This window comes from Rutidosis leptorrhynchoides, chromosome 4, assembly GCF_046630445.1.
Source record: "Rutidosis leptorrhynchoides isolate AG116_Rl617_1_P2 chromosome 4, CSIRO_AGI_Rlap_v1, whole genome shotgun sequence".
In the NCBI taxonomy this organism is placed as follows: domain Eukaryota; kingdom Viridiplantae; phylum Streptophyta; class Magnoliopsida; order Asterales; family Asteraceae; genus Rutidosis; species Rutidosis leptorrhynchoides.
This window is the reverse complement of record NC_092336.1, coordinates 331,201,044-331,219,424: the sequence shown is the minus strand read 5'-3', so window position 1 is coordinate 331,219,424 and position 18,381 is coordinate 331,201,044. Positions and strand designations below refer to the sequence as shown.

The 18,381-nt window shown below is 32.0% G+C and overlaps 1 protein-coding gene across 21 annotated transcripts; it reads right to left on the bottom strand.

Moving 5' to 3' along the window:
* Positions 1 to 8,466: 8,466 nt before the first annotated feature.
* Positions 8,467 to 17,900, bottom strand: LOC139904582 (uncharacterized). 21 transcript variants are annotated; one of them, XM_071886504.1, is made up of 15 exons: positions 17,571 to 17,900; positions 17,394 to 17,451; positions 17,025 to 17,068; positions 16,889 to 16,938; positions 16,239 to 16,448; positions 15,974 to 16,142; positions 15,505 to 15,639; positions 15,191 to 15,257; positions 14,639 to 15,044; positions 13,814 to 14,433; positions 13,639 to 13,734; positions 12,956 to 13,297; positions 12,033 to 12,308; positions 10,016 to 10,093; positions 8,467 to 9,006 (listed from the first exon to the last, which is right to left on the bottom strand). In XM_071886504.1, exons 13-15 carry the CDS (start codon positions 12,069 to 12,071, stop codon positions 8,581 to 8,583), a joined length of 543 nt encoding a protein of 180 aa, XP_071742605.1. In that variant the 5' UTR covers positions 12,072 to 12,308; positions 12,956 to 13,297; positions 13,639 to 13,734; positions 13,814 to 14,433; positions 14,639 to 15,044; positions 15,191 to 15,257; positions 15,505 to 15,639; positions 15,974 to 16,142; positions 16,239 to 16,448; positions 16,889 to 16,938; positions 17,025 to 17,068; positions 17,394 to 17,451; positions 17,571 to 17,900; the 3' UTR covers positions 8,467 to 8,580. The 21 variants fall into 21 exon arrangements, with proteins under 21 accessions (XP_071742605.1, XP_071742602.1, XP_071742608.1 ...); XM_071886501.1 differs by having other exon boundaries at positions 13,647 to 13,734; XM_071886507.1 differs by having other exon boundaries at positions 13,647 to 14,184; positions 14,336 to 14,433.
* Between the last annotated feature and the right edge of the window lie 481 nt (positions 17,901 to 18,381).

Sequence of the window (18,381 nt, the reverse complement as noted above, 5' to 3'; positions counted from 1 at the left end):
TAAATGAGTTGTGTTACCACTTGGTCTTAACATATTGTGTATTGATGGTAGAATCTTGGTCAAAAGTGATGCTAAACCATCAACGAGTTGTACACTTGAAGCTACAAGCATCAAGGATGAGAACCGTGATGAGCATCAAGCACCAAGAACCTCACCGGAGCACTTGTCCACTGATTTTCTTATCTGATCAGACCACCTGAGCTACTAGAAAGTTGATTTTCAGTTAGTTCGGTTCGATTATATGATTTTCCGTTTAGGCCTCGTCTTAATCCGAGTTACGGTTTAGGATTTATGGCCCTCCGAGAGTCACTACACCCTATTAACGTTGTGCTGAAATTTCTGACCTACTCGCACTTAAACCGTCGCCACGGTCAAACGAAGACGAGTTAGGTTCTGAAAATTGGTCAGCGGTTAGGGGACTCAGATACGGAGCCATAGCCACTGACTATGCATCTTTTATATTTACGTAGAGGTCGCAGCAGCTGACCGAAGTCAGCCTATTGTTTCGATCTCTATTCTTGTCGAACTTACTTAGATTTTATGATGATGAATGATGATGATGATGACACTTAAACTTATTTTATGCACTATTAGAATTTATAAAAACAACCTACTGACCTAGTAACCCTTGATTTAGGTTGACGACCTTTCGGACCGACTTACTACTTGCGTACTTTCATTACCGACTTTACCGCTTTTATCACTGTGAGTTATAGCATTCCCTTTTTACTTTAACTTATTTTGGGAACTGAGAATACATGCGGATTTTATGTTTTACATACTAGGCACGAGTACTTAAACTTATATATGTGTGGGTTATACAACGGCATAAACATTCCCTTTAGCTCGGTAACGTTTAATCATCGGTTTTTGAACTGTGAACGCGAATCTTAGATATGGATCCATAGGGTTTGACATCCCCACTCGGGCTAGTAGCGCTAGCATTTAACGAGTGTTTAATACTTCGTAAACATACGCACTTTCCAAGTGTACTTTCAGGGGGTATAAACGTTAAGTTAGTTACCGAGTGCCCACGGTTGAGCATATACTTAATCATACTGATTTGAATTACTGATTTGAAACGCTTGTTTGAAGCACTGAAATCTCGTGGCCTACATTACATTACTGAATACAAACAAACTATAGCTCACCAACATTCGTGTTGACTTTTTAAGCATGTATTTCTCAGGTGTTTAGACGTTTTTGCTTCTGCTGTTAACCTTGCTGTTCTAGTCTCGGTGTATAGACTTGCTGTTACAGACTTGCTGTGTTAGACTTCCGCTGCATTACTTAGAGATGTCTCAAACATGAAACTTTTACTTTGCATTCCCAACTTATGTTATTTTCAAAACAATAGATTTGTAATGACCTTAGTATCATGTACTCATGTTAATGTTTCCTATTCATCTTTTGTAAAACATTATCTGTTCATGAATGCAAAACTGGTTTTCAAACAGCATATATTATTTGACTTTGTAATGATCCTGTTGTTGATGTACCGTATACGGTGATTTTGTACGGGGCGTCACACTAAACAATTCTTTAAGTTTGCCACTTGATTTCATCTTAACCCTCATTTGTATCTTGACGATTACAATCTGCGTTCAAACCTTTCATGATTCTTGAAAACACCTCAATCGAGAGGATGAACCAACCGCACTTCATCTACGGAAGGAAAGATTTATACATATAATTATGCATCTGAAAAAACTCGGAACCTGAGTAAACGTTTAACACGTATCTGTTCTAGCTCCTTTGGCGTTGTTATTACCAAAAATAACTTTCCAATTCCTTTCCAAATTAGCCAATTTTGTCACAGCTCCAGCAAGTCAACATCGACTTTTTGTTCGAAGCAATCTTATTATAACCTTGATATATATGCGTGCTCTTTTATTGTTAACAGGGAACCTTTCATATTCCACCATATTACCATCAGCGTTTAATCATCTAAAAACACAATTCTCCTGAAACCACCTCAGATTGATAACCGATGATTCAGATATCGTAGCATTAAATGCAGAGAGACAGAAAAAAAATGGTAGATGGTCTAAACGGCCAAAAGTTTGATAATAAAGAATGGAATATTGGGAACGCTCGATAGAAAATTTGGTACTGAAAAACAGATTGAGCGAACTATGAAGGAGACCGAGAACAAATACAAGGACTAAACCCTATATTCAAAGAATCTAGATGATTCTGTATCCAATGAAATCTTTAGAAAATATCTTGCTCCGTATTCATGTTAAATCTTGTGGAAAAATCTTTCTTCATCAACCATCAAACTTAGAAATTCCAAAATATCAACATAAATATCTTCGATATTTCTGAGGATATTTTCATAAATATTCTTGTCCGAAATTATTCATCTCTTCGTACTATCTATATTATATCAGAAAAGAAACAGTTTTAGTTTCTAAATTCTGAAAAATTCGAATTTAAAATATGAATGTTTTTGAAGCAATGTTGGGAACTGATGCATGAGTTAGTATAATATAATGACACCTGATCAACGCGATTATATTACAGTAAGTTATGCTGAGTTTCTAATGGAACGTGATGATTCACAGACTATAACGTCATCATGTGCCATGTTATATAACTCTTTCATTCTGCTTAACTTCTGAACATATCAAGAAAATATATTCTTGATAGTTCTATTCTCGGTGATTCTGGTAATTTGACAAATCAAATCGTACTATTACATTCTTTATTGTTTAGAATATTAAGTTCATTCAAAACTCCATACTTACGAATTCTGGACCATTACTTGCGAAGAAAAAGCAAAAGAATGAAGCTCCGAAATAGAAATAGGGGTATAAATCACAGTAAATTGGAGAGAGTATGAACTGTGGATGTCAATGAATATGGAAGAACAGAAGCAGATACTTCGAAGTAAAAGGGAAAATATAAAACCCAACAACAACGCCAAAATTACAAACCGTGTATATTAATACGAATAGCAATATAAAGACACGGTAGAATTAAGAATAGTATCACCCCAAGGTAATAATAGAAGTAAACAGATTTTTCTGGTGGAAGATTGAAAAGAAGGATGACAGAAATGATAATTAGGAAAATATCAAGGATTAGAACGGGATTAACCATTTTTATAATCTTTTGGATGTACGAACTAAGAAAGAAAGTATAGGAATGGTGAGAATAATGGAACGGAAGAGTTTAATTTATAAAGGAAAAATCAGACGTAACAATCGAGACAGATGACTGCATTTAATTAAAGAGATCTTAATTTTCTTATTCACCGAAGAATTAAATCTTGTAGATTTCGAAGATTTTCTTTAAATCCCTTGAATTCCGGAATTCAACAGTGACTACGTCATCAGTTAAGACAAACCTTAATTTTATCATTTCGCTCTTTTGCAATAGCTTCACTCGTACGCTTCACATAATCAAATCGTTTTATCTATATTAATCAATAATGATAAAACTCTAACTCATATTCGTCATGAAAACATTTTTATTGTTAGCCATGACGACCTCATTCAAATTTCGGGACGAAATTTCTTTAACGGGTAGGTACTGTAGTGACCCAGAAAATTCCGACTAATTTTAAACCAAACTCTCGATACGATTTAATAATTTTTGACACGATAAGCAAAGTCTGTAAGGTTGAGTCTCAAAAAGTTTGAACTGTTTCATATATTCAATTGACCTTCGACTGCTCTCGACGATTCACGAACAATTAATTGTAACTAGATATGTGGGTATGTGTATATAAATAATAATTCAAAATATAATTTGAAGTATTGTTATTATTAAAAATTAATAAAATAAAAATAGGATATTATAATAATTTTTATTTAAAATATATCTATATATATAAATAAAGTACCTTAAAAATAAATATTAAATGATTGTAATACTCGTTGGATGTTTCGATTATCATTTAGAGAAGTTTAATTCGAACTTATATGATTTTAAAATTAAAAGGTGATCCGAAAATGAGTTATATAAGTTATAGGCTTATTAAAAGTATATTTAGGATCTAATTATTTAATTTTAACATTTTTTATATTTTACTCATAAATGAGAGGGATAGTTGATGTAATTTTTATTTATTAATTTAATGGCTGAATTTTATACCATAAAGACCAAAATAAATAAAGATATTTAATTTAAAAATTTGGAAATTTTCTGAATACTTTTATCCGTCACTGATTAACAATGGAACCCGAAATAATACCCGAGTAAGACTGTCGGTAGATTAAATTTGAGACTGTTGAGTTTATTATTAAATTAATTGCACGTTGTTTGAATTATGAATGCAAAAGTCTATGTTACTGTTTTTTGATTTCAATCATCAATCACCTCTTATATTTATATGTATATATAAATAATATATATATATACATATCATATAAATGAATATATAGATAGACATATGCAGATGCAAAATCATCCACATGTTATTATTAAAGTAGATTATTTAGGATTATTATTATAATCAAATTACTAATTTTATTTGATGCACTATCTAACTAATGCACTATCTAACTCTCCTAAATTATATATACATACATATACAGTATACTTAAAGATAGGAGTTCAACCAATACCACTTGTGGTTTCCTTGTTCTTCTTCGACAAAGCATCAACCATACTCTCATTTGTTCCATCAACGACCAAGACTATCACCCTACAATCACCCAACCACTGTGAGCATCACCGGACCTCCACCTTCACCATAGGTTCCACCACCGTAAGCTACAACCACCGGCAACCATCTACACCTTACACCATCTTCAAACCGTCTCCAACCGAGAACACAACAACCCACCATCAACATAAACTGTTCCACCTTCGTCGCCTGCCACCATGTCCGCCACCCTTCGCCGGAGAACCACCACCATCACCCTTTCTCCATCTATCTCTCTCTCCACATATATATATATATATATATATATATATATATATATATATATATATATATATATATATATATATATATATATATATATATATATATTTTCCTTCTTTCTTTCTTTCCTTTCTCTGTTAGTATCGTGAATCCAAACAACCATGAAAGCAACTGCACTTTATTCTGGTTCAGTTTCAAATTGAGCCACAAGCGATCACCAACTGTTACGGTTTACCGCTACTACTTCGATTTCGTTTTCTGTTAAAATGAGTTAAGGTGAGGAAGATGATGATATGCTTACTTCGGTTCCTGTTAACAAATGAGGATGATTACAGAAGTGATGGTGATGACGGTATATTTATAGATGATGTTACACTAGCATGAATTTTACGATGATGATGATTATGATATATGATCATGGAAGATTAGGATAATAATGATGACGTTAAGTGATTTAAACGATGATGGGAATGTTTAGGATGAACAATGATGATAATTATAAGGACTAGATAAATGAGAATAATGATGATGCTGTACGTGATTATAATGAAGAAGAGAATGAGATTTTAAAATGGGTTTTGTTCTTGTGAAGAAGAAGAAGGAGAGGACTGATAAATAAACAGGATATATAGATTTAGTTTAACAAACAAATCATAAAGACTGTGCAGAGCAGATGGTAGGGAGAGATGTTGGGGAGTGAGAGGACGCAAGTTCAATCCTCGGCAGGGGCTTTTTTTTTTTTTTTTTTTTTTTTTAAAAAAAAAGAAAAAGGAGAAGAAGAAGAATGGATGTTACAGTGATAAGAACCAAACCCTTGTAAGATGATGATGGGCCGTTCCTAATTGTATTGTTGGGCCGAGAATTTATTTTAAGCGTTGGGCCGAGTTCTTGTAATGTTAATTAGGTCGAAAGTGTTATTAGGCTGTGTAATTGCTGTTGGGCCAAATCAAAACACGGGGTATATATTTTATAATATGGGATTAAATCAGAAAGGCATGTAGTACTCAAGTGGTTTAGAGTGTTGGTATTTAAGCGAGAGGTCTTGGTTCGAGTCTGGGCAGTGGCGTTTTCTTTTTAAAAGCTTGTCTTCAAAGGTTGTACTTTGCTATTTTATTGTCAATATTATTAGTTATCATTATTATCATGATTAAAATTACAATTATTATTATTATTATTATTATTATTATTATTATTATTATTATTATTATTATTATTATTATTATTATTATTATTATTATTATTATTATTATTATTATTATTATTATTATTATTATTATTATTATTATCATTATCATTATTATTATTATTATTAAAATGATACAAGTTATTATTATTTCATTAACGTTAGTATTAGTATCACTTTTGTAACTATCAGTATTATTATTATTATTATTAATATTATCATTATAATTGAATACAACCTTTGTTACTATTATTGATATAAAAATATACTTATAGTAATATTACATATAAGTATGTACTAATCATATTAACATATTTAACAAATTAGGTATTATTAATATATACATATATATAAATATATTGATATAATTATATAAATATTAATCATTTTAAGTATATATACAAATTAAATATATATAATACATAATTTAAGATATAATATATAAATCTGTTCGATTACGATTATATGTATTAATATACATATAAATGATATAGGTTCGTGAATCCGAGGTCAACCCTACTTTTGTTCAATGTCGTCGTATGTATTTTTACTACAAAATACAATAGGTGAGTTCATTTGATTCCCTTTTACTCTTTACATTTTTGGGACTGAGAATACATGCACTGTTTTTACAACTGCTTTATTAAATGCTTTTGAAATATATTTTGAACTGCGAATACATGAAATACTTTTATAAATGTTTGACGAGATAGACACAAGCAAAACATTCCTCGAATGAATTATATGCAGACAGAAGTTCTGCGGATTATTGTTGAATTATGTGGACATGATAATTGCCACCGTTGAACTATGTGGACATGATAATTGCCACCATTGAATTATGTGGACATGATAATTGCCACCATTGAATTATATGGACATGATAATTGCCACCAATTGATATGAATGTTATGTATCGAGAGAATGATTTTATACACAGGTTATATGTATGTTATTTTTGTGCACAAGATATGTGTACGGTTACTAAGATTTATGAAAGATGATTTCGTACACGAGAAAGGTGTACTGTATTTAAAAGATATCGCATGTACGTTACAGGTGGGTATAGGATTCGGGCCCATTTGTACCATGCAGGATTTAAATCTTGTGGTCTATCAAAATGATGAATTTTATTGTTTTATGATAAACTTATGAACTCACCAACCTTTTGGTTGACACTTTAAAGCATGTTTATTCTCAGGTATGAAAGAAATCTTCCGCTGTGCATTTGCTCATTTAAGAGACATTACTGGGAGTCATTCATGGCATATAGAGGTCCGTTCATCACAATGGTACCAGATGTTATTGTATTCGTTCAGAAAGATTTTGGACGGGGTATGACACTGCTGACCTTGGTTCTGGTTGCGGTTGTTATCCCACTTCCTTTTCCCATTATCAGCCTTTTTAACAACTTCCTCACTGGCATCAGTCACAGCTGCCTTACTTCTCCTCAAAATCTTGTTATTAAGCTTATGTGTCATAGACATAGCAACTTCAATAGTCTGGGGCTCACTAAACTCAACCCCATGCTCAATTCGCTCAGATAACCCATCAATATAAGCTTCAATCTTAAGGTTCTCATCAGCATAAGTATTGGGACACAACAATGTCAATGCCACCTTTGCTCATAGGCATCTAAATCGATGCCCTTCATCTTTAAGTTCTTAAGCTCAGCCTCAAACTTCTTAAGTTCACCCCTGGGACGATAACAGGTGATCATCCTCTCTTTAAAATTATTCCAAGACAAACCATAAGCAGCATCAATACCCAAACTACCAACCAGATTATTCCACCAAGTTAAAGCACTGTCTTTAAGAGTGCATCTAGCGAAACTAACCTTGTCCTCATCACGGAATCTACTAACCCGGAAAATAGACTCAATCTTCTCAAACCAACGAGTAAGTCCAATGGGTCCTTCGGTGCCACTAAATTCTTGTGGACGACTAGCCATGAAAGTCTTGTGGGAGCACCCCACCTGGTTGTTGGCATTAACATTAGCATTAGCATTAGCTACCATAGCAGCTGCTATCCCTTCAGAAATTAGGCGTTGCATACGAGCTTCGTTAGACTCACGGGGAGGCATGATCTTCAGAACAGAATAACACAACCGTTAGTACTAAGAATAATATCAGTGTTATAAAGGAATAGATCGAACACGAAAAGATTAACCATTAAAATAATAGTCAATAAACACTATGAGTAATAACATGATAGTTATGATAGTTATAGAAATAGCCACCACATGCATACATACTTTATGATAGAAATCATACAACATACATAGCACCTAATATACATGAACTATATTACGCATAATATAACATGCCAAGAGTCACAACATCCGAAATAAAATGATAATGATAACAGATAAATAGTATCCCATAAAGAAATAACCATCCATACATAAATGAAAATTTCCCATAACAAAATCCTCGGCAAAACGCCGTACATCACCCAAAAATGAATGTATAAAAGGATAAATAGTCCATGAAATAAAATAATCACTCATGATATAATCACATCACATCTTCTTGGAGCGGGTGTGATAAGCTGGGCCGGTATGAGGCTCGTCAGGAGTCTCATACTTCCTCAACTTTCCTTTCACCTGCTCCAACTCCGTCTTCAGACCACGAACCACGCTCTCAAGAGCCTCGAACTTAGTGTCCACCTCTCGATTACGCTTCCGAGTCTCGAACTCAATCCCATGCTTGAAGCTAACGAACGTATCCATATCAGCTCTAATCTCATCCATCACCTCCGTATGCGGCAAGACACGCATACAGTCGCTAAGAGCATCAATGCGAGTCTCATTCGTATATGCCCTGGTCATATGGGTGATAGTAGCCATGTCGTATTTAACAGGATCTCTCAAGCGAGGCTGTCGTGCACGACGAGCGGCAGACGGGGAAACATGAGCAGGAACGGAATTGTTGCTTGAAGCCGACATCTGCAAACAGTAAAACCACAAACCACATACAAAATAGAAATATCATAAGCAATAATAACTTATAATTATTCCTCATACGAAATGAAATGCATAATAATGCTATATCAAGAAGGGCCGGGCTGTAGACTAGACTCTAATGCACCCTAAAAACTATGGGTTGACCACATTATGACCGCCTAGTTCCCTACAATCAGAGCTCTGATACCAACTGTGATGGCCCCGTCAATACACTTAACGGCTCCGTCACTTGGTCACACAACTTGATCGGACTTTAAATGAATTTAATAAACAACATTGCATTCTTTTATTCAAAAAGTTTCCCAAAAAGGAAAGTTACCAAAATATGTAGTTTAAACAAACCCAACATATTAAATATCCAAAGTTGACATAAACATCGTCAACCAAACACCTACAAGTTTAATAATTCAAAAGGAGAATGCAAGTTTAATGTTTCATAAATCGTTTAACAAAATCTGCCCATATGCATGCAGACATTTCTAACACAGCGGAAGCACCAAACAACTCAAGTACCTGTGAAAACATGCGAGTAAACTGTCAACAAAAATGTTGAGTGAATTATAGGTTTAAATAAACGAATAAACTTTAGACCACAAGATTTAAAATGTTAGAAAACATAAAACATTATTCTATTATCAATGAGCCACCTGATAACCACTTAACCATTTATTTACCCTTGCCAAATACAATATATATACACTGAACAAGTGTATCTTCCAATAAATACGAAGTACTAACACATTTCGATTATAAATTGCTAGCGCGACTAGCTCGAAATGGGGCTGTCAAGCCCGATAGATCTATCCATAGGATTCGCGTTCACCAGTAGAAACCAGTGATTACAGTTACCAGATTAGGGAATATTTTTGTTCAACTCATAATGAATAATTTAACTTTGATTACCACTTGTGTCTAAACGTAAAACAAAATGCATGTAATCACATCCCAAAATATACTTTAAAATAGTATGAATAACGGGACTATAACTCACCTTAAAGCAAATGAAGTAACCACACAAAAAGCGAACAACAAACGAAGTAAAGTGATCAAGAATGATCACAATGCCGACCTATAAATAAAGCAGGTCGATATAAATAACTAACTTATGTCAAGTCTTAGTATGATAGTTATAGTACTTGTTGCAAGTAGACATAGAACAACACTCAACATGCTTCGGTTTGATCAGAACAGCGTAAGGACACGTACTTTCTATTTTTAGAAAGTTTCTATTTTTAGCATGTTTCCATTTTTTGAAAGTTTCTTTTTTAGAAAAGTTTCTATTTTTGGAAAGTTTCTATTTTTGGAAAGTTTCCATATTTAGAAAGTTGCTATTTTTAGAAAGTTTTTAAGTTAGGAAAGTTTCTTAATTAGAAAGTCAACAAAAGTCAACTAAAAGTCAAAGTCAACCGAAAGTCAACTCAAAGTCAACCTTGGTCAAACATAGTCAACATTAAATTTTAAAGTATAAGTTATGATGTTATTTAAAGTCATATATATATAATTATGTCATATCATAAGTTTAATTAAATTAAAATGAATTATTAAAGTTAACATAAGTTTAAATGATATAATTAATATAACATAAGTATTTAATTAATTAATTAAATATTAGTCATAATATAAGTATTATTAATTAATAATAAATTTTAAATCATATCATAATTATTATTAATTAATAATGAATTATTAATCATATCATAAGTTTCTAATTAAAATCATTAAATCATAAGTATTTAATAATTAAATTATAATTAAATAATAACTAAGCCTTATAATAATTAAATAATTAATTAATCCTTATTATAAATCTTATTATAATAATCTCATAACATAAGTTTAATACATACCATAAGTATTTCTCATTAATAATAAAAGTATTATTAATCATAAGTTTAATTAAATGTTTAATTAATCAAAATGTAATTAATAAATGATATATATATATATATATATATATATATATATATATATATATATATATATATATATATATATATATATATATATATATATATATATATATATATATATATATATATATATATATATATATATATATATATAGGGGCAGGATCAATGGGGAAGTAACCAATCGGGGAGAAGCGGGGGGAAGCAATTTTTTTTTTTTCGTTTTTTTTGAAATTTTTTTTTTCCGGCATCAAAATCACACGAAAATATGAACATTTAGAAGAGACGCTTCGTGATGAATGTTATTATAAAGACGGGAAAACGATCGACAAAAATAACATTCAAGATAATATTGTTCGTGAAGAATATGAACGTTTTTTTTCTTCATGTTTTGTGAAGTAAAATTTAGCCCGATTTAGAGTTTAGGGTTTTGGGTTTTGGGTTTATTCCATAAACCCAAAACACCAAACCCTAAACCCTAAACCCTAAACTCTAAACCGTTCGTGTTAAAAACTCAATCTAAATCCTAAATCTAAACCCTAAATCTAAACCCTAAACCCTAAATTTCTAAACCCTAATATCTAAACCCTATAAACCCAAATATATAAACCCCAATAGCTAAAACCTCAAAATACGCTCGAAAAATACGATAATTGTTATATATTACTTCTTCGAGCATTTTCCCGCCAAAATAAAAACATTTATCACAAAGTGTCTCTACTAAATGTTCATATTTTCATCTCATCTATAATATTCGTGAACAAAGTTTTTTCAAAAAATGAAAAAAAAAAAAAAAAAATTTGCTTCCCTCCGAATGGTTACTTCCCTCTTGATCCTACCACTATATATATATATATATATATATATATATATATATATATATATATATATATATATATATATATATATATCATAAGTCTTAAATTAAAATAATTACTTTTATATCATAATTAACTAGTTTAATACCCGCAATCTTGGGGGTTCGGTCTAGAAAATTTGTAATTGAATTTGTCAATAAGTACTTAATAATATTAATATACAAAAGACAATTGCATGAGGAACAACATTAAAATATTAAATCATTATTGTGTAACACATACCAGTGCTTTGGACGAGAAATCTATAAAAACTTGAAACATGAGGCGTCGCCATCCTTTAAGATCTTGAAGACTAAACAGGTTGATCAAATCTTTATTTGAACGGTTGGCAAAACATGAAAGCTAAACATTATGGACTACTTGAACTCTATAATCACTTAAAGAGGTTCCATTCACAAGATATTCATAGCAGCAATGCCACTAGATGTTCTCCCCGTTGATGTCTCTAAATTTTGAACATCACGTGGTGACTCTGAGTTCCGCTTGGTGTCCATCGGGCTTGGGGTAATAAGATCAGAAGATTTTACATAAAAGTCAACAGAGGTAAAAGCACGTTTCATGGAAGTTAACACGGAAATTGGAATCATATCTTAATATGATTCAAGAGATTAACCTAGAAACGATAAGTTTGCATTTAAGGTGAGAGATACAATCTTATTTTGGTGAGGGGGCAGGTTTAAACGAGAACCACAAAAAAGGCGAGAACTGCGAGAACTTTTGCATTTCATAGTTTTTATGCATTTAAATGCAACAAATTACATGCAAATGTTAACTAATGATCATATCACTAACAAACATATGTTCATTACCACAAATTACACGTTAAATTGTTACTTATAAGAAGTGTTCACATGTTACACAAACAAATATGCACATGTGAATGAAAAACTATTATATTTGATTATATAAGTAAAATATAAGTTTTTTTTCAAACTTTTTAATGTTCATTTTTACCCTCCATCAACATTTATGGGTAATTCAATCTACTCACATGTGAAAATGTTCGTAAGTTAAAAGTTCTCGCAGTTCTCGCTCTTTTTGTGGTTTTCGTTTGAACTTTTGACTTTTGGTGAGAGATACAATCTTATTTTTAGAAATAGATTGAAATGACCCGTATTCATACAAAATGGGTTGAAATGACATACAATGGCAATATGCATGTGGGCGAGAGAGAGAGAGCAACACTTAGATGTAGTAAAATCGCTCATCAGATGGAGACACGAAGTGTTCAAGTTAACCCATAGCCATTGCCGTTTAATCCATGTAGTTTGCTACATTACTTAATGAACCCGAGGCACAAATCAACACGCTGCCATTTTGTCATAGATAACGATTGTTGCAATGCACCCATTCCATGTGATAATATGTCACGTGCCTGTTGTGATATCTAACACGATACTTGATGGCCATCAGCTACTACTCCATTAATGGCTCTAATTGGGTTTCGTCACCCGCTCCATCAATAGCTCCAACTGGATTATAAGCAACTGCAAATAGATGTACAACACAAGATAAAAAATGAAATATATATGATTACATGGTAATTAAATAATACTAAAGTTCCAAACAAAGTGATTTAGGAAGATCTACACATTTAAATTACACTTCAAATCAATTTAATCAAGCTATTCACTTTTCAGTTGTCATTAACTATCATAACCCAATCAACTCAATAATAGAAAATGAGTTTACTTTGTGAACCTCATGATGCACGAATGTTTTAAATTAAATAAAATCAAAAACCCACCTGAATGTAGGAAGAACTAAATACTTCAGTATTTACTATTTAATTAGAATACACAGGATAAAAAAAACTTTTTAAAAGTACCTTCTTACCAGGCTTCACGAGTCTTGACTCTTGAGGCAATTTAACTACAACGAAACCATCTCTACCGCACCTTGCACCCCATGACATTGAAATCACCTGAACCAATAATGTATTCATCACCTCGCGTTTAAACTTATAAAGGTATACACAAGAAACATATAACGAATAATCAAACCTGATTAGCTAAAACTACATGCTCATTTTCCAAAGGTCACTCTTCGACCAATCTCATAACTGGCAAGTGTTAAGTAAGCACATACTCCGTTGTCACAGGCAAACATGTGAAAAATGTAACAATTTGCTAACATTCTTCAATTTAACATGCTTGTACATACTTCCAGATTGCATTTATTAAAAAAAAAAAAAAAAAAAAAAAATTTGAAATATGACACCTGACAACAACAAATACATAACGCCCGATTTTAAGGAAGAACGTTAACCCATGTAACTTATCTAGCATATGTTCTACTACCGGAATAGGATAGTTATCCAGAACCGTGGCATGATTAAATGACCGATAATCTTGACAAGGTCTCCATGTAGCATCTTCGTTTTTTCACCAAGATCACAAGGTTAGCATCTTAATTTGAAAAATAGTATTACACACAATATGTAATAAGTTAACTGCAGTAAAAAAAAATTGTCCCAAGCAAAGCAATCAAGTATAAATAAGATGAAATAATGAGATATTATGTACCTGGACTAACAAAGTTGAAATTTAAATATCAATATATAAAGGATAGCAGTATGTAAAGCTATAAAGAGACCAAGCCCATAGTGAAGATTTATAGGTCTCTGCAATAATAAAGTAGAATAAAATAAAATGTAAACAACAAAAGGAAGTGATATAACTATAAACTGTAAATATAGTTCTCATGAAGCATGTCAATTTATTTCTTAAAACTTCATCTTCATTCAACATGAGTTTGTCAAAATCCAATTGTTCATTTTGATTATGAAGAAAATACCACTAAAAATACATATGTATATACAAATATACCTCAACAAGCACATCTGTTATCAACTGCCCAACCCTAAATATTGATTCTGAAGAACCTGTTAGCTGATCATTCACGCCTTTTTGTTGTTGTTTTTAGAATGGTTGGCTCGATGGTTTGAGTTATTGTCAGCACGCAGAATCTCAGAATGGTGAATTTTTTTATAAAAAGAGCCACAAGCACACTGGTTCAGCTACAACTCATGCACGTATAGAAGACGATATGCTAAGGATGGAGAATTGATTCTGAGTTATGAGTAGCTTGTAGTAGATTTATTAATCCAACTCACCGATTTTTCTACCTATAATAAAGCAGCATGAATTATTTGCAACTCACCAGCTCAACTACAGCAGAGATGAGGAATTTCACCCGGTACATGGGGGTCAATCTTGAATTTTTCTTGTCTAACTGTCAATAAGATATAAGATATACAAATTAAAATACATCCAACAAGCAATTTATAATTCTAAGAAATTTAAATACATTGGCTATGTTAATAATACTAAGTAGATACTTGACAAAGTACATGTGCAAGATCAATAAGCTGCAATCACCTATCAGGTATTCCCCTTTAGCTCTCAGGTATAGCTCTTATGTCACACATGGAGTTACATCGTAGGCCTGTCAAAAACTTCTATTTTTTGAGAAAAGTTAACAACATTCATAAGCAAAAACTATATGATAGAAGTTAAGTTATTTCAAGTATTAGCTTATATAACGAAACAATTTAGCGATGCTAAAATACATCAAAACACTTCCACCCCGCATCTTGATTTCCTATATCTTTGACTTATATTCTAGAAATAGAATAAAGGTTCAACGGTTAAACACATGAATCAGTTGCAAGATTACTTAATCTCAAAATTACCATTTCAATTATTATGTTGTTACCCAACATGCCTAATCCGATTTTATGCTGATAGAAATAGAAATTGGTTAGCTGGACTATTGGAACCTTTTCGACCAGCAAATCAACACCAAGGTCTCCTCTTACAAACAGTTCCTGAAGAAAAAGAAAAAAAAAAAACAACATTAAAAGGCGAAATAGGGTTAACTGATAACGTAGTATTATTTAAAATTTCTAAAAACATCACAAGCTATACAGAAAACTTGAGAGAAACAAACATCACCAGCTCGACACATGTGATCCTACCATTTCACAATTGGTAATACAGACAGCAGAGCCAAAAATCAAAATTTACAGAGCACATCATTTTTTTATAAAATTAGGGTAGGTGTACACTAAAGAATTATAGCTAGTTACCTAAATCATCATTTCTATCTATAATTTACAATGTGTCCACGCAACGAGTTTAAATTCAATTGACGAGACTAACCTTCAATCTTTCCATATAGCAGAAGAAGGTAAACCAGTGACAAACTGCACATTAAGTATGAGAGTTCAGAACTGATTAGATAGTCCTCCGCTACTGTAATTGCTGGGGTGGTCCACAGAAGATGAAAATCTCCCACCATGTGAAAGTTCACCAACTCCAAAGCGATAAACTTGCAGATAAAGACAACAGAAGCAATAATCAACAAAATATAAAATACTGAGTCAATAATTATATACTGTAACAAAGATTGGTTTCGTTCACCAACTCCAAAGCGATGCCCATTACACTTCTAGACATCCCTTTCATGAAAATCTTTGCTTAGATAAAGCGATTATTTTCCGTATTCTACTGATTCGGGCATCAGACATATGTTGAGATTTTGCATATCATTAACACTAAACACCGAAATTACTTGAAACATAAGGCCTACACAGATAGCTTGCCATATCATTCTTTCCTCTAATTAGCAATCTACCTACATATATACATCCAAAAAATCATTATTTTAGAACAGAACATTCCAACTAAAATTTTATATTTTATATAAAAAATATTTGAAAATAAAAACTTACCATGTATCCAGCATCAAAACATACTACAGTAAAAGAAATATCTCCTAGTATATAACTCGAAAAAGACACAACCAAAAGAAAATGCACATATGTAAAAAACCTCCTGGAAAATTTCACCCGCTTTAACCGTTTAAATGTATATTTATTACAGATATAATAAAACATGATATAATATATAAATTGATCTTTATACGATCATAACCTGAGAATCAAGAATCACAATAACAAAACTAAAAATAGATCCGTACATGTGAATCAGGAATCGCAAAAACCTTTTGTATATGAATACCCTTAAAAAACCCGTAATCTGTTACAAAACGTTTTATGGAATAGTACTACTTACCCAGCTCTAGACGATCATGTACTCCTTTCCTTTAATCTGTATATCTATATCTTTATAACCAACAAAAATAGACAAAAAAAATAATCAAGATAAGCATATTAATATTAATTAAAGCATAAAACTACAAAACACAAACCTTAACCCGAGAGTCTTCTGATCAAGTGCTAAAACTTCAACCATCTCCCGTGGCCATCATGAAGAGTTAAGGGTTGTGAGTTTTTTTTAGATATTGAGAAAGCCTAGTATGATTTCATATATTTAATATTCACAGTGTTTTTAACTGATTTGAAATACATAATAAAGAGGGAAAGTTCATTGTAACTGCTACTTTTTGAATTATTAATCGTAGGCGGGATTTTTGATTGGATCAAAAGATGAAACTGACTATGTATTAACCGTTCTCTTAGAGGTGGGTTTAATTCTGTTAGCAGAAAAAACGATTTTGTGCTTTGACAATAAGTAACTTAACCAAATCCCATATAATAAAAAATTACTATGTATTTACCTTGAAACTCCATTGTATTCCAATAGATAATTGATGTTGATGAACAAATCATATACAACTGCAAAAATTAAAACGAATATTTCCAAATCAATAAATATTAATAACCAATAATTTCATAAAACGAAGCATATAGTTATTGTTAATCCGATTAAACGATGTTGTACAATAAAAACATACCTGATATGCTTACAATCGGTCTATGAATCCAAAAGCTAATTCGTCGAAATCCATCTCACTCAAAAAAGTCGATGAATCAAAACCCTAATTTCGAGAAGCGGTTCACGATTTGCTCACTGATTACAAATCCTTTCAATTGAGTGTGTAACAGAATCGACTATTTGGGTTAACGACGATGAACAGTAAGGATTTAAAGGGTTGGGAATTTTCAGTTTTTTGGTTGTTAGCATTAGTGAAACTGATTATCGTAAGAAGTGATTAAAAGTAGCGATTGATGGAAAGGATTTACCAATTTATTTATTTTGGGTTGAATTGAACGATGAAGTTACTGTTTCATGTGTAATCGGCTTTTTAATTTTTGATTGATTGATGAAAAGGAACGGTTTTCTTTGATTCGGTAGACGGGGTATTTTTGGAATCACACATAATTCTGACATCAGAGACATAATTTAATTTTGACATTACATTAGATTAATGCTAGCCCTTAGATCAACTAAAAAAAAGCTAAATTAAGGGTGGGGATTATTTTTTTTAATGGATTTTATTTACATCGACTTTGCTTTAATATATAGAGGAGAAGTAGAAGAGTAGATTTAATAAAAATGAAAATCATTTTTTATATCATAAGTTTTAATTAAAAGTTCATCGGGTCATAACTTGAGCTTCGGGAATCTGTTTTCAGCGAGTCTTATATATATCTTCGCCTAACCAAACCACCCGACACATTAGCGTACTCAAGAACACCCCAAGAACAGCCACCAAGTCGTGACCATCAGCCATATATCAACTTGGAGCTTTAATCCGTTCAAAA

Excerpts from the sequence above, each read along its gene's own strand:
- LOC139904582 (XM_071886502.1), bottom strand. The coding sequence starts at position 12,071 with ATGTTTCAAGTTTTTATAGATTTCTCGTCCAAAGCACTG. Across the intron at positions 10,094-12,032 it reads ATTTCTCGTCCAAAGCACTG|GTCGGCATTGTGATCATTCT; the intron begins GTATGTGTTACA and ends CTTTATTTATAG. Across the intron at positions 9,007-10,015 it reads GTTACTTCATTTGCTTTAAG|ATGTCGGCTTCAAGCAACAA; the intron begins GTGAGTTATAGT and ends TACTGTTTGCAG.